General features: G+C 39.3%; 1 protein-coding gene across 2 annotated transcripts in view; it reads left to right on the top strand.

Moving 5' to 3' along the window:
• The window catches only part of LOC145458944 (parapinopsin-like), a 46,936-nt gene extending 30,349 nt beyond the window's left edge, over window positions 1-16,587 (top strand). For both annotated transcript variants that reach the window (XM_080337459.1, XM_080337460.1), the window contains exons 6-9: window positions 1,401-1,490; window positions 7,131-7,240; window positions 10,429-10,572; window positions 16,342-16,587. In XM_080337459.1, coding sequence (XP_080193585.1) covers window positions 1,401-1,490; window positions 7,131-7,240; window positions 10,429-10,572; window positions 16,342-16,381 — 384 coding nt within the window. In that variant the 3' untranslated portion in view covers window positions 16,382-16,587. The remainder of the gene's footprint in view (window positions 1-1,400; window positions 1,491-7,130; window positions 7,241-10,428; window positions 10,573-16,341) is intronic.
• The last annotated feature ends 793 nt before the right edge of the window (window positions 16,588-17,380 follow it).

The following is a 17,380-nucleotide window of genomic DNA, read 5'->3' on the forward strand; positions in this document are numbered from 1 at the left end:
TCAAGTTCAAGTTTATGCCGAAATATGAGTCATAAACTGGTTTACTATGCCTGAAAATGGTTGGATATGACAAGAGAAAGTATTCTTCGTTGTTTCATGCAATAAACTGGAAGGTATGGGTCCGATTCAGTATTTATCTGGATCTTGACCATTATGACCACACACTGACCACGCCCAGAGGTGAATTATTCATGTATTTTTGATTTTTCGATATCGGGAGAGCCGGGCGGTTTACAGCCATGGTTGACGGCTTGTTCGAAACCGGGCCACGGTGGCTACGCACTGAAGCATCATTTTTTTACTCTCTGACGCCATCCTGGGGGTCAGCCTTGGAAAATGGGTAAAAGAGAGAAATTTTTTCGAGAAAAATTTTGTTTATTTAGTCTTATAAATAAAACTTAGACATGTCATTGGGTGTCGATCGATGGCGGAAACGGTGGAGGGCTATACTCCGCCCACTTTTAAACTGCAACAGACCATATTCAAGTCACGGTGAGGTCACGGTATCAATTTGAAAAGTGATGGTCAATTCTGCAAAATATGCCCCCCCCTCCTTCCCCCTTCAAAAGGGTTAAAAGGTTTTCTAGCGAACTGCTCTGTCATTGTTATTGCAAACATTGTTCGAAGTTCTCTTTTTGTGTGCTGAAAATACGGTAGGCTTACATATAGGGTGGCATTCAAAACAAAAATCAATTTAAAACAAACATGTTTAAAACAAGGCCCTTGTTTAAAACATGTTTTTTATTGTTTTTTTAGCCATGACGTTATGAATATTCAATTGTGACATCAGAGTGGATTGACATTGACAATTGAAAATATAGGGTAAATATAGCTCCTTTCACGAAGTATCTACGTACTATAGCTGTTGAACCGACTATTTTTAGGGTTCCAACCATCTCATATCGTATACGTCGGCTATATCGGGTGGCAATTGTCCGCAGGCTCATACAGCATGTTTTTTATGAACTATTTACACAGTTATGTCACGATTTTACAACTCGAAAAAAACACAATTTTTTTTGAAAAGGCCTCTGTTTAAAACACTGTGCTTAAACAGCCAGTTGTTTTAAATCCAACCCTACCTACATATATATCTCACTATTCGTTATGCATAACGTATTTCTGGTCGTAGTCACGTGTGCATTACGAGGTTAAATCAACAATTCTAATGATCCTACTACAATTTTAGACTGTAAAGGGTAATTAAATCTTCAGCAAAATATTATATTGCCATACCCACTACTTATTTAACAGCAATAAATACACAATTGCACATGCATTGCACCGCAACGTAAATAACGTGACTGATCGTCATGGATCAACCAGCTTGCTGTCTTTGCGGCTCAGCTTATTGAGTTAACATAGCAATATCTTGTCTTATCTTGACTTTTCCGTTACAGGTAAATCAATATGTAGCCGCGGTTCCTGCTTATATCGCTAAATCTTCCACGATGTACAATCCTGTGATATACGCTCTGATGAATCGGAAGGTATAACATACTTTTGAGTGTTTCACCGTTCGCAAAAGTGTATTACACGGTGATTTCTGAATCAGTCCACAGTGTTGGGATGACTCGAGTCATGACTTGACTCGAGTCAGACTCGAGTCACATTTTTCGTATGACTTGACTTGACTCGAGTCGCTTTGCTAAAATGACTTGACTTGACTTGACTCGGCGTATCAGAAATGTGGATTGACTCGTGACTCGGAGCAAAATTCACGAGTCAATTTCAAGTCATCAAGTTATCGGTGTCTATAAAAGTCACTGTATCTTGCATATGTCCGGATTGTTCGCGAAACGCTGGTGTGACCCGTGAGAGCGACCAATCATTCAATAATCGTGCGTTTTAGTGAGCCTACATTGTTCTCTCACAAATAAATTGACCGCAAACGAAGTGATCGAAGCTTACAGCTTACGTTGTCGTAAGCTAGTATAGTCAAGTAATTTACTAGCAAAATGTCTATTTATGTTCTCTGTCCTTACCTTAACCAAACCTCTTGTTCTGCTGAAATCGAATTCGAATATAGTTTATATAGTCCTCAACCATTGGCGCAGGCTCGAATTGTATCATATCAATTTGTAAATGGTTAATGTATTGCATCTTATCAATTCGTTTCTCTATTCTATATTTTGGCTGGTAACTATGAACTGACGCTATATGCAATTACGTAGTTAGGCAGTTCTAGGTATATGTGAGCGATACAATGCCTTCTTGTGTGTATATATTTAACTCTGTATTCGTTCATCGGTTCAAAATCAATGATACCACTCAATTTGTAATTCAGACAGCTATAGCAAAATGCAATGCCGTAATCATGCCTCATACTTCGAAAATGCAACTTGACTTGAATTGTGACTTGACTCGTGACTTGACTTGACTTGACTCGAGTCACCTCCGAAAATCGAGTGACTTGACTTGACTCGAGTCACTTTCGAAAATCGATTGACTTGACTTGACTCGAGTCAAAATGTGCAATGACTCGAAATGACTCGTGACTCGAAGGTAGTGACTTGATCCCAACACTGTCAGTCCATCGGTAACTGAGATCTATTAAAGTATATAAACACAGCAACTACAAGGCGTACATTCAAGATTTATTTCGTGGTGTGTAAGTTGTATACATGGTTATGATGTGTGATACGGTTCTGAAGAAATCCAATTCATGCCATAATTTCATCCACGCCAGATATAGACTTGATATCATTAGTTAAGCATAGCGCAGTGGTGACGATAAGCGCCTACAAACCCGGTTCGATTCCCGTCGTAGGTTTATCTGGGCTCCTCTTCCCCCGCCATTGCTGTTCTTACGGCGACAAAAAAGCCCAGAAAAAGACCCGACGAAAGAAAGCACTCACAAGGAATGGAAAGAACTAGTAGAAAGGGCCGCGGCATCAAAAAGATCAACATAAAATAGAACTGTTACATCGGGCACTCTAGGCCGAAGTGGGTGTTAGATTAAAAGGATCGCTACTGATGCGTGTCGTTCGACATCCTCCTATCTGTTCATGACATCGCATTGTGTCTTATCGCATTGCACATTGTGTGTGACTTGTTCAGATGAAAAATATAACTCAACGATTATTATTATTATAAGCACCGCCCTCATATTAGGGTTACCATATATGTCCTCATTTTTCAGGAAATTGAAAATGGCCACTGAGGACGCCTAAATATCCTCATTTTTTTTTTTGAAATTCCGCCTTCTTCACTGCTTGCACAAGGTCAGATGAAAATCACCACAAATGACGCAAAATACGTCGAGTCGGAGACATAACCTATTTTTAAGTCAACATCAGAGAAGTATGGTAAAAAGTGGGTAATTCGGGAGTCGAGTCAGAGTGATGACCTTTTTTTAGTCAACGCAACAAGATTTTCCGTAATTTCGCCGTTTTAAATTTCGGTATACCAACTTTTATGATTTGATAAAGGTATGCTCCTTTTCCGGCTCCAAATATGGTAACCCTACCTGGCATGGGAGCATGTCAATTGACATTGATAGTAGTTCTTACGCACCATACACACATTATTGTATATCCTGCAGAATGTGACCTTCAAGACCGAATTGTAGACATAAGATCACGTACGTTTGCAAGATTATTATAACATATACTACAGGGTTGTAACCAAGTCACATGGTTCCGAGTCACCAGTCAATCTTACTTTTGTGGTTTTGACTCGAGTCAAGTCGAGTCATTTTCAATTCATCACCGAGTCGAGTCCGAGTCCAAGTCACCGTTTAAAGGGTCAAGTCCAAGTCATAGTGTTATGACTCGAGTCCGAGTCCAAGTCACAGTATTGAAGTCATGTTCAACTTATGTTTTCAATCCTGCTTGGGTGATATCGAATTCCTTGCTTGTCAAACATGATTATTTTGTCCCTATCAGAGTCTTGGCACATGTTTATTTAGGCTGATAACGGACAGTTCCTTGCCTCATTTACCGATGGTACAGATAGACGAGACAGGCCGCTAATATGATAACTTTAGTAAACTTAGAACTTTACATCTAATATCTGTCTTGTCAGTCTCATACATCACAAATACAAGCATTCAGTTATTATTGCGAGCACATCGACGACTGCTCACAAATAGCTCATAGAGAACCAACGAATTCACGTCTAGATACCAGCTGATAGAGAATCAACAGATGCATGTTTATGTAGGGGTACAGTTTTTCTTTCACATTATCAGGTGGTTGACTAAAAAAAGGTCAACTTTCCTGCTCAGCTCCCGAAATAGCCGCCGGAGCGTTACTTCAGTTCTGATTTACTGTATCTTCATCGAATTTGCCCTACATTTAACAAAAATTCTCATAAAAGAGGACAAAACCTCAAAAATTAGGCTAGGGGGAGACCGGGGACAAATGTAACTAGGGGCAAATGTAACAATCGACCTCTCCGCTAGTAGGGTGGATAGATCGTCTTGATATTTTGTGTGCGCATGTGGTAGTTATCTCTCCTAACATATCTGAAGTTATGTTGAGATACGACGCGACACTCCGAAATAACTTGAAAAAAACGAAATTTTGGACACTCGAGTAAATATTTTCTGATCTGGAATAATTTGTTCAGACGAATAATACCTCAAGGGGTCACAACGTAATATATGTAGCTGGAACAATGTTACCGCAGTCTATACCTTGATGATAGAAAAACTAGGACTTGCATCGCCGGAAAGGTACCATACTGAGACACTAATCATGGTCGAGCGTGTCAGGGGCAAACGTAACACTCTGTTACTTTTGCCCCGTTACAACATCTTTTCAATGCTGAATATCTTTGTTCATATGTTGGTATAACCATTTATTTACTGCAGATGAATCTTGAAACAGCCAGAAGTTCAATACCAGAACAGATAATACCTTGCCATACCAATTCTAACATGATCATCTGTCGGAATGGCTATACAGCAGTGGTGACGTGAATCTTACGGTTCGGTTATTTCCGTGATTCTACCACCCTTTCTCATGTTGATCGCCTTTTGGTGTGTCGACCTTCAATGGTCACTTAAGAACTTGCCCATGACTGAATCCTCATCCTCTGACTTTGAGCATGGCCCAATTACATTTTGTCATTTGTTGTGAACAAATTATTTTAATTTCGTACAGAACAAGAGAATGCCATTATAGCTTTGACTCCACAAAATGTTTTGTCCTCGTTTTGCTACACTATCATCGGCGCATTCAACCAAAATATTTTAGCCAGGTCGGTTTCGCACCTTCGCAGGTGACCCAATGCCCAACCCATTGTGCACGCTGAACAACAGCACCTTGGTAGAAGATGCCTAATATGTGTATAAGGAGATGATGGAATGAATGTGGTTCTTGTACACTTTAAGCTCATGAAGAAGTCACGAAGGGTGATATTGTATTTAAATGCCAAGATGCTATGGGGCGTAGCCTGGAAGCGTTCAAACTTCTATTTCTTTAGTTTGATGCAATAATACAAGTTGTGGTCCCGTTTTCGTTGTTCATTTTGTTTGTTTTCACTTATAAATAACACTGTTATAATTGCCCCGTATGGGTGGTACAATTGCCCCTGGGTACGGGGCGATTGTAACATTTGAGCGGCGATTTTCGCGACCCAAAATTTCAATGATTGAGTGTTGATTGAGTTCCATTTTAGTTTCTATATAAACTATCGAGTTGCTGGCTTCCTTATATAAAACTTTGGAAATGAAATTTCCATGAGAACAACACGTAATGTTGGAAAATCCAAAAAGTGTTACAATTGTCCCCGGTCTCCCTACTTGTTAAAATTGTTGAATTGCCTAAAAGAACTCAAATTTGGCTCAATTCCAACCAGTAGAAAGCAATGCTATGAGAGAAAAATTTGGATTAATTACAAATAGAGATTTTCGAATTTTACTGGCTACCTCATGATATTGTTAGATTGTGTAAAAATATGATTCCTAGCAAATTTGGCTCAATTCCAAATTAAAGAAGCGAAGTTATAAGAGTGGAATATTTTGGATATGAAAAAATAGTCGGCTTACTACTAGTATGTAATTGTATTATTGTGATGGAATTTCTCATTAAAAATACTCCATTTATTTTCAAATCCAACATATTCTCCTCTCATGTCATTGATTCTACTTTTTCAAATTAAGCAAGATTCAGTGTTCTTTTAAGGCAACATAACAATTTTATCAAGTAACCACCAGTAAAATAAAAAAGAATTTCTTTTAGAACATCCATATTGTACAAACATCACACATCATTAACCATCCATTATTACTCGCGTGCACAATGCACATACCTAACAAAACGTCAAATGGACGGGGGTATTGTGTGTTTTCACAGACAGCAGATCAAATCAATGAGTTACTCTTCAAAAATACTAATGTGGAAAGGAGATCCTCAGATATGTTAGAGCGGCATGGCCGTAGAATAAATCCACATCTACTGACCACACGTTCCACTAGTGCACTAGATGCAGGAATTGACAAGCATTTTTGAACCACACTGAAGAGCATTGAATACTCATTCTGTCTAGTCGCCCCAAAATGCAAAGAATCATCGCCTTCAAATCTACACATGAGCTTATCAGTCTCTTGACCATCTGAGTCATTTCATTGGCTCTAATTGAACTTTGCTTCAATTGTTTGCTTGTATAATTGAAAAGTCTTGAGTACTTTGATTGCGGAGTATCTATTACCTTTTCATCACTTGATGATTTTGTACAATGCATTGCTACTATGAACCATTTTCTGTTGTTTTTACGGCGGCATATCTGATATCAGACAAGTGCAACGAAAGCGGTGGTGTGGTGACAAATAGCGATGTCGGCAGAATTCGTCAGATGCGTTGATCTAGCCATTACGATTCGCAAATTTCTTCATCTTCAAGTCATATAAAATAAGCCGAGTCAATGACTTGGGTCGAGTCATGCGTAATGACTCGAGTACAAGTCGAGTCACAAAAAAATCGTGACTCGAGTCTGACTCGAGTCATTACAACCCTGATATACTATTTAAAATTTTAAATGTTAATGTAATTACTGTGACATGTACTCAACAATCACCCGTACTTTATATTGCGTGTAGTGGAGATGGGAGTTCGTGTTAATCGGATGTTTCTTTGTGAGTCCTTTCAGTATTTGTACTTTCAAACTGTTATACTTCTATTTAGTTTCGTTACGAGATGCATTCGTACTATTTCCAAACACCTCGTCATCTCCAAGGATCCCTCCGAATCTCGTCATGTTTCTCAAGACATAACGAGTTATCGCCGTTTCGGAGGTAACGGAGATTCCATTCCAGTTTGAACTATATATCAGTGACGTGCGGTCCAATGAGGCAGGTGAAGCAGTGCCTCACCTGTCGTCAGGGTTAGTAGCCTAAGTGAAAATTGTGAAAACTGTCAATGATTATTGATAATTTACATCGATGTTCATAAATAACTAAATTTGAACATTTTTTCACCCAACATCATCAATTTGCATAATTATTATTCAAAAATACAGCGCGAAAGGAGAGGTGAGGCACAGGTGAGGCACGGGCGGGTCGTGCCTCACCTGCGACAATGCAATTCATCATAAATAGCTCGGGATTCATAATAACTGCTATCAATCAAATGCTACCGTCACACTGATTCCGAAAATCCAAATATTAACAGTGTCAGAGCACCAGAACCCCCCTAAAATCGCCAAGGAAGGTGACATTCGGCTTTATGACAGACAATGCCATCGCAGAGAAACAATGGCCAGGTGAGGCACAAACGAATCTGCCTCATGTACTATTCACTAACAATTGGACAATCGCAGCACAATGAAACGCGCTATCGATTTCGTAATCCAACAGTCTTGTAGGAATTATATAGTAGCGACGGCCAATACGTAATGCGGAGCAAATACATTCCCTTACTTATGTAGCTGATATGTATATTAGGGCTCTTCAAAAATGACTTTTTTTCTCAAATCCTGCTGGCTACTTGATAAAATTGTTAGGTTACCTAATTTAAGCCTACACGCCAAATTTGGTTCAATTCCAACCAGTAGCCGCTTTGCTACAGGATAAGAAAGTTTCTATTTCTTATATAAAAATAAATGATAAAAAAATTGAAAATTTTCTGTTCACCCCATGAAAGTGTTAGGCTGTTTATAGAAACGATGCTCACCAAATTTGGTTCAATTCCAACCAGTGGAAGCGGAGTTATTGCCGTCGAAAAATTTTGATTTGAATAAAATAGTATTTACGGTGACCGATTCTTTCTTTATTTATTATAGTTGTGCTCACCGTAAATACTATTTTATTCAAATCAAAAATTTTCGACGGCAATAACTCCGCTTCCACTGGTTGGAATTGAGCCAAATTTGGTGAGGATCGTTTCTATAGATAGCCTAACACTTTCACGGGGTGAACAGAAAATTTTCAAATTTTTTATTATTTATTTTTTTATAATTAATATAAACTTTCTTCTCCTGTAGCAACGCGGTTACTGACTGGAATTGAACCAAATTTTGTGTGTAGGCTTAAATTTGGTAACCTAACAATTTTATCAAGTAGCCAGTCCGATTTAAGAAAAAAAAAGTCATTTTTGAAGAGCCCTAATGTATATTCTAGAGATGGTGTGAACGTGAGGTTCACGTTCGCGTTCTGTGTGTGAACCTTGGAAATTTAGAGGTTCGCGTTCACAACAGAACCTTGGTAGGTTCTGCACTGTGAACCTTTTTCATATGTTACAATTTTCACTTCATATATAACATATTTGGTTCAAATTTATTGCATTTCAACTGCGGGCCACTCTATGCGGGACGCTGGCAGCATAAAAAATAACACTAAACGTGCATGCACCTTGACAATCTCAAACATTTTACTTGCTTCGTTACAAAAGTTTGCTCGAAATATCTAGCTTTCCGTTTGTGACTGCAAACGGAAAGCCTGATATGACTCTCTGCTGTGAGCTTGACCCGCAATCACACAACATCACGAGCGAAATACTCTACATGTAGTCAGCGAATGATGCTTATTCAACCAATCAATGAGATTGATATCGTTTTCTGATGTAAAAAAATCAAACAGGCCTACGGGGTTAATCTTGACTTCATATGTTTAACGTATCATTATAACCAAATCTGTGCGATTGAGGTGTTGGCTACTGCTGTATAACTTCTTGAAGGGATAATATCGGTGGCAAGTATAGAAACCTGTTTTACACTCTGCCCAATATCAATGTAACAATACTCGGACGCCGACTACATTGCATTGTCTGGCCTAGACAGTTAAGTAGTGAGCTTATATTCCCTGGCAAATCATCGTCGAAACTGTGGGCAAAGGGACGGAAGATATTGACTTTATGGGATTATTATTTCATTTGATTGCCTCAGTTTATACATTTAGCGACGTTTAAACCGTCAATATGTACTTCAGCATTGTGGCATTATGTGGCCCGAGTCGTCGCTAGGTATCGTGTATATTAATATAGGCTATTACTGTATTGAAAGATAGGGTTGGAATTAGCAATATGACGTCACGTGACGTCATGAGGTTCACGTTCGCGTTCACACGAACCTGAACCTTTCAGAGGTTCACACCATCCCTTTATATTTTCCATCCATAGCTATTAGCTACGTTGAATTAGCTACTTGCATAGGCTGCATTGCCGTTGTTTTTGGCCTTTATGTTGTGTTCGACTGCAATACCTATAATAATCCTTTATTGTAGTATGTGATATCTATACTTACTCCGTGCCTCACCAGTCACCAGTCATGAACCTCACCGCACGTCACTGCTATATATAGTTATAATTGTTATAATATATATATATAATTATATTATAATTGTAATAATTGTTATAATTGTTTATGTTATTGTGGTAGTGTCTAGTTATAGATAACTAACCTAGGTTAGTTATCTATAGTCTAGTGTTGTTGTTGCTGTGGCCACCAAGTGTCTGGTTCCAAATAGGCAGAGTGGACACTTGGTGGACACATGACAACGCACTGAATGCATGTTCCATTCTGGTCTAAGCTGTGTGCCGTAAGGACGTGTAAGCTCTCTGAAAATGAATGTTGAATCTCCTTACATCTACAATATAAAGAAGTCTTCCACAGAGGTGATGTTAGCACTAGGAGAAGGTGTTGACCATTATATAGTCACTAGATTTTAGGGATTTCGCGATTAACCACTTCGATTTTTTGACTGTTTTTGGTCCCTCGTCCCTCCCTGTGGTGTATTGAACCGATAAAATTGCTAATAAACCAATGATGATGATCGTCGACGCGTCTTATTGGAAATCCATGGTAGAAATCTCAACTGCGAGACCCAACGTATGTCAGTCCAGGTCCTTCGCACGTTGCTTCATGGTGTCATGTTAAGTAGCCTTGGTGTTGCGTACGGTACTACGCCATGACTTCGCAACGTAGGCTTTGCCAGACTGTGATGCGTAACCGACTCAGATGCTTATACCCTGCGTGTTTACTCTCAAGACCCGATCAGCGCGAACAGGATAAACCACTGTATCGGAATACAACGTTCAACAAGACTGGTGGATCTTCAAACGACAATAACGTAATAGACTCCGAAGTCAAAAGAAGCGACGAGAAAAAATTCATATCAACGACAAAATCTTCGTAAGTCAGAGAAATGAGTAGAGGTGGTCAAAGTAGTCAAGAAAGGAACTCAAGTAGAAGTAGAAGTACTTCCTCCATAAGCAACCTAAAACTACTTCAAGTAGAAGTAGAATTGTCTGGCTTTAAATCTACTCAAGTAAGTAAGTAGTTATGAAAACGATCGTAATTCGTTCACATGGATTGTCAAAAGGGGCAAATTGAGCTATGCGAAAGGTGTCGAGCTTGATTCATATTGATGCATACCAGGAGGTATCCAATTTTCGACAGCATAAGCATTCGTCCGCGTCATGAGATGAAAATTATAGTATTGGTGTGGAAATACGATACCAATCCTCTGTTTTCTCGAACAGCACGTTTTAGAAAATATCATGGTATGGCGCACTCCCCCATATTATAAGGCCCGTAGTTTAGCCGAAGAGCAATACGGATAAGTGGTTAGTAAACCTTAATAAAAAATGTGGTGGACCTTAAAAATGCCATATTGTGTATCTTTATTTCCGGGAATTAAAGGCATTACTACACTTGCTTCAACTTGTATGTTATCCAGACAAAAGAACTGATATTAATTAGAACTCAAAGTATATGACACTGGGAATTGTAAGTGTAAGTGTAAGTGTAAGTGAAATATAAATACTATTCTAAAAACGGAACATGTATTTCATGTCTTTAGGTGGTATGCTCAAACAGCATTAAAACTAAAAAATAGTCAGAATCCACTTTTCCTGATTAGGACTCGCCATGGACATGCTAGATTACGATATGATAAGTAAATGCTAGATTGCAAAACATCAGTTTTAAACGTTATGATGAGCCATATATACTGTGATGAACTATTTCATATGGGCGAAGGGCGACAATGTGGTGTGAACGGAACCACACCAACCCGCTACCTAAATTATATTAACCGAAACTATCGTGAAATTATACTGGTTACTACGGATCCATTGCGAGCGAAGCGCAACGAAAATTTTGCACTTTACTCAACTTTTATGAAAATTAAATGTTGATACTCCGTGGAAACAGCCCCGAAATTCCTCAAGCTATTTTCCTGATTGCAGGATTGAACTACTTCTACTTGACAAACTGAAAATAACGGAAAGTAAGTAAGTAGATCACACAATATTACGAAGTAGAAGTAGAAGTAGCGAAAATTAGATCTACCTGAGTAAGTACCAGAAGTAGAGGAAAACTACTTGAGTACTTCGAAAAAGTAGAAGTACTTCGTTACTGGCCACCTCTGGAAATGACTAAGGCTTGGCAAATTGTAATAGCCAACCTATAGGCCTGTGGTTCTTAACTGGGGTTTCGTTGAGCCAGTCTCAGGGGGTTCTACAGTTCAGAGGTCAAGACACACACAGAGATTTGTAGCCCGTTGCTGTTCATTATAATCTTTTTGTTTTACTTGAAATCGTATTTTAATTAGCTTTGTTCTTTTAACAGTTGTTAAATAGCTGGTTCGTGGTACAGAACTTGAATATAGCTTTCAATAGAACATCCATTGTAACAGAATATTTATTAAATTCGAAGACTTTTCGGGTGCCTCTTTTCAAGAGTTAACGGCACACTAAAGCAGTGGTTCCCAAACGGTGGGGAATTCCCCACTGGTGGGGAATTTAATGGTTTCTGGTGGGGAATAGACGCATTTGTTCAAAACTATATACAGGAATGTCTACATATTCACGGAGACACATGCGCCATTACCGTTACCAGTTAACTGCTCTGGAATGTATTTATCGAAAATTGTATTGCGTGTGTTGTTCACAAAACCTCATTTTCAACTCTGGATGGCCAATCAATGCGTCACAAACGCATCCAGCACGACTAGTTTGACGTGAAATAACGCTTTCGCGAAATTTTGAGCTTTACTGGTATCGGCTCACAATACGTTTTATGTTGCAGTTATGGGCGATTGTCTTGCGTACTGGTGTGGTTGTGTGTCTTGTGTAGTCAAACCAGCAAATAGCTGCCCTGTGATGACAAAAGTGCTGGGTAGTGGGGAACAGGACCGTAACTGTCGCACCCCAAACCCCCCGATGAGGGGGGGCGAGCCCGAAGGGGCCCAAAATTATTTCGTGAATTAACATAAATTAAGTATTTTTTTAAAAGTTATGCCACTTTTTAAAAAAAAAATTTTCGCGCTGGGGTCGCGATTTAATAATACCGAATATCTGATTATTAGGTACCCTTCACCCACGAAAATACGTAGAATTTATAGAAACGGAGACTTCGGCGTCAGCCATTACTGCGTCACGACGCACCAAGGCATATGAAGTTATAGGCCATGAAACATGCAACTCCGAGATGTGTTCAAGAACGATCAGCAGCAAGAAGATCTTGGCCGAGAAGGAATGCCCTTGTGGTGACCCAAAACTTGGATATATATACAATATACATATATGTTCAATTGGCTAAATGGCTGGCGTCGAATCTTCCTTTCCTGGCGATCTGAACCCCCACAGGACAGATGCCATCCCGCAGGGAAAACTTATTTGCCAGAAAAGCAATACCAATTTTAAATCGTGTGTGCCTTTTAGTTTTGGCGATTTCCATATCTTTTGACATAGCAGATATAGAAGGTCACGAAATAGCATAATGTATCGAAGTTAATATACCAACGTGTCCGCCCGAAGATGTTCAATTCTTATGTAGGGGTCCCACCTTTTCCAACACACCTCACTCAGCTCTGCCGGTAAATCTGATTACGTGAGCAGAGAGGGGATAAAAAATTGATAGCAAAATATATGCAATTCCCGATTGTATTGGCCGATTCAAATACGAATTATATAAATTTTTCGCGCTTCGCGCATTTAGTCGATATAAGGCGACGCACTAAACATTAGACCCAATGTAGTTGATAAGTTGCAGGGAAAAAGCGTACAGGCTCAGCGGGGTTGAGGGGGTTCTGGGGGCCCAAGACCTACGTTTTTTTGGCGGGGCTGACAAAGTGGTGTTACGGTCCTGGTGGGGAATGAAGGCTCGGAATAAATCTGAAGTGGGGAATGAAGACAAAAAGGTTGGGAACCACTGCACTAAAGGGATTTAAACATATTTAAATGCAAAACCAAAAAGGCAAAGTATGACGCAACAATCAAAATCACAGACCATGAAATTCGCATTGTACCAATGGCAACAATAACAAACTATAGAGCAGAGGTCTCAAACTCAAATGTGCTCGCGGGCCGTTTCCCAGTTTTTGATGACGCCGCGGGCCGCCGCAGCACCAATCTTAGGGATATTCAATGTATAATTTTCAAAGTAGACCTTATTTGACGGGACCTTGCAGACAGGCATTCCACAACCATCGTGGCAATGTAATTTACTATGGCATTATTCACTCTTGACACGAAAAAAAAAACATTTTCAAATATTTCAATAAAATTGATTTTGTGTCGGGCATAATTTTTTTAATTAATGAGTAATAGACATCGTACGAGAGCATGCCTCATGTCGGGCTATAATATTGCTGCTAGTGGACATTTAACGTGCCACAATTCTATGTAAAATATTTTAAAATCTACTGAAGATTGATCTGATATCAGAGCACCTGGTTTTGATACAGTCGTGATCAGTATCGGCTGTTGTTACTGTCATTGCCAAAGTCAAACTAAGTCAGCGTTAGATTTTGCTTTCGATTAATATTGGAATATATCAATAACCAATAACAACTCAAATATAATCATTATTGAGCCATAGTAATAGCATTGCTTCTTAACCTTTTGAGCGATCGTACTTCTTGTGCTTCCGATAAGATTTCTCGTAGCTACTGTCCATTTACACCACAGTTTCTGGTGGTACCTATATTAAAATCAGAATCCCATTCACATGAAATCGCGCGCAGCGCGGGGACTATTTTCCAGTTCAATCAATTGGCCAAGAAAATATTCCACAGCATATAGGCCTAATTCCACAATGCATCTCGTACACCCTGATGTGGTGCTTCGTACCCCGATGGAGTCTACGGACCCTGGTTAAGAACCCATGGAATTGAAATGTCCAATCGGCGAAGAATTCATTGATGTTACAGCTGTAGAGTGTACTACTATCTTACTCGCCGACGATAATAACATGGATAAAGAGAACAAACAACACCTAGCATATATTCAACTATACGTCACGGGGGTCACAGAATACCACTGGCTGCCATACTGACCTGATTAGATAGCTATATACCCCACGCAACTTAAGCTACAACCTTTTTATATATATTACTACTCCCCATGACAGTATCATAGATTGTTGCGTCCGTAGGATTACCAACCAAGTCACCGACCCGAGTCGCAAGTCCTTCTCTGATTTTGACGTTTGACCCGACTCAACTCGAGTCATTTTAATTTAATCACCCAGTCAATCCGAAATCGAGTAACGAAAAGGTCGCAGCAAACCAAATCACAATTTTCAGTCACGAATCATCAACGGGTCATGTCTTATCATTATAAACTAGAAATGAGACGTAATAGTCGATCTTCCACAGCAAGGTAGCTTTTAAAAGTGATGTGATAGTGAAGTTTGTTGAGATTTCGGTTATTTTATAGTAGTCTTAGCGTTGACTTTAAGTTTATATATCTAAAAAAGATATACGGCACTTGAATATATTGGTGAATACTTGAAATTCCAAAATGCCGTCGCGGGCCGCATGCGGCCCGCGGGCCGCGTGTTTGAGACCTCTGCTATAGAGGATGTCTCTACAAGCAAACTATGAAGTATACGTCTACTTCATCGTCTTCATCGTCTACTACGTCTGCGATTTTGATTGTTGCGTCGTACTGTGCCTTTTTGGTTTTGCTTTTAAATCTGTTTAAATCCCTTTAGTGTGCCGTTAACTCTTGAAAAGAGGCACCCGAAAAGTCTTCGAGTTTAATAAATATTCTGTTACAACGGATGTTGTATTGAAAGCTATTAACAGTTGTTAATGAACATGCCATTTCGTAAACCAGTAGTAATGCATTAGATGTGGAATATGGTAGATTTTCATTTTTGTACTTGGTGAAAACCCAGGTTAGCAAAAGTTAAGAGCCATTGACCTAGTCGAGTATTAAGCTTTGAGTCGAATACTCGAGACCAATTAATATGACGTCATATCAGCAATAAAGCGTGTCATTTTTGCTGCCGCGATTGACATAATGCCAGCTGCGCGTCATTGAAAAATAATTTTATATTGCTTGACCATGACCATTTCGTAGCACTTTTGACAATGCCGCGCGTCGATCACTAACTCACAGTTATGTCGTTTCCACGAAGGTGCGGGACCTTGTGTACAGACTTGTACAAACTATACTGGCTTTTCAAAATACGCAACTAGAACTAGAATTACTCACTTTTTCAAAAATATGCAACTCAGACTTGAACTAGAACTACTTCACTTTTCAAAATACACAACTAGAACTAGAACTACTAAAAAAAAACGATATAGTTGACCACCAACTATAACCAGCTCAGTGGTACTCAAACTGGGTGGCGCGCCTCCCTTGGGGTGTGAAAGCATGTGAAGGGGGAGCGAAGCTGCGGACGCGGTCAACTAAAAAAGTATTTTTCGCTCCGCGCGATTTACGCCATTTCATAGAATTCTCTCATCAACAGTCATAATCTTCCATGCCATCAAACTATACGTTGGGATTACCAGTATTCTGGTTGCATTTTGTGTAATGACGATACGGGGAGCGCGAAATCTTTCACTATCATAAAGGGGCGTGTCTAAAAAAGTTTGCATATGCAATGTGTTTTACATGCCGTTGTCATTTTTTTTCAACAAGACATACGATGATATTTTAGAACCAAAACCAAAGCTACTGGACCCATGCCTCGGAGTTAAGAAGTCTATATTTGAACATCGGAGGAAAATCGTTATCACAATTTCTGTGAAATCGCAACATTTCTACATAGCAGTATTATGTCGTGTCGTTGACATCTTACATGCGTCTTTAGTCGTATTGCTTATGCATCTACAATACACGCTTTTCTCTGGCCTAACCTTACTACGGAACCTGTGGTCTTTTCAGCATAGGCAATTGGGAGACTTGACGAATAATGAAAACAAAATTCAAACTGTCTTGAAAATCCCTTGCATTGCTAGGCATCCAATATGATGGTGATCGATTCGAAAAGTTACGAATATACTGCCTCCATTGACCATCGCTATTTATTCGGGTGTTGCAAACAAGAAATATATGGCTTTAGCTATTTCTTCCGTGCCCGAAATCACGTAAAGTGCGGCAATGCTTAGAATATTTTGAATTATATGCGCATTTTAATTCGTGTTACACTTTACAATGGTACTGTGATTGTTATTTTGATTTTTCTTGACTTTTTGTGGTTATATTCTCGGCTGATTTGCGCGAGTTATTGCTGTTTCATGAACTGTTTACTGGTAGAAAACATTGGCTCTGGGCTACTCATAACTCGAGTGGAGATGCGAAGCATATATACATAAACCAGCTGCGCTAAAAGGAATTCAAGTTGTGGCACTCACTGTACCTGTCTTTTCGTTATGTCGTGATCTAGTGATGCTTGGAAGTGTAAAAACATTCAATAAATGACTGACTAAATGGTCGGACTCAAGCTTACAGTCGCTGAAGTATAAGCCACTCTTCACAACTCTTTTGTATTATGAGTATTTTTCTTGGAATATTGCACTTTGAACATATTCTGTCATATATCCAGTGAAATGTTTTCTGTTTTAAGTAATAATTTCATCAAGCAAACCATGGAAATAATGTGTTCTGGACTTGGGGAATGCGGTTGCTATCCTACAAACATAAGCGCCCGGGCTTTTCAAGATGATACATAGATGGGATGGTTCCGACTTACAGAC

Source organism: Botryllus schlosseri, chromosome 16 (assembly GCF_051294905.1).
Source record: "Botryllus schlosseri isolate E-star chromosome 16, Bs_hap1, whole genome shotgun sequence".
NCBI lineage: Eukaryota > Metazoa > Chordata > Ascidiacea > Stolidobranchia > Styelidae > Botryllus > Botryllus schlosseri.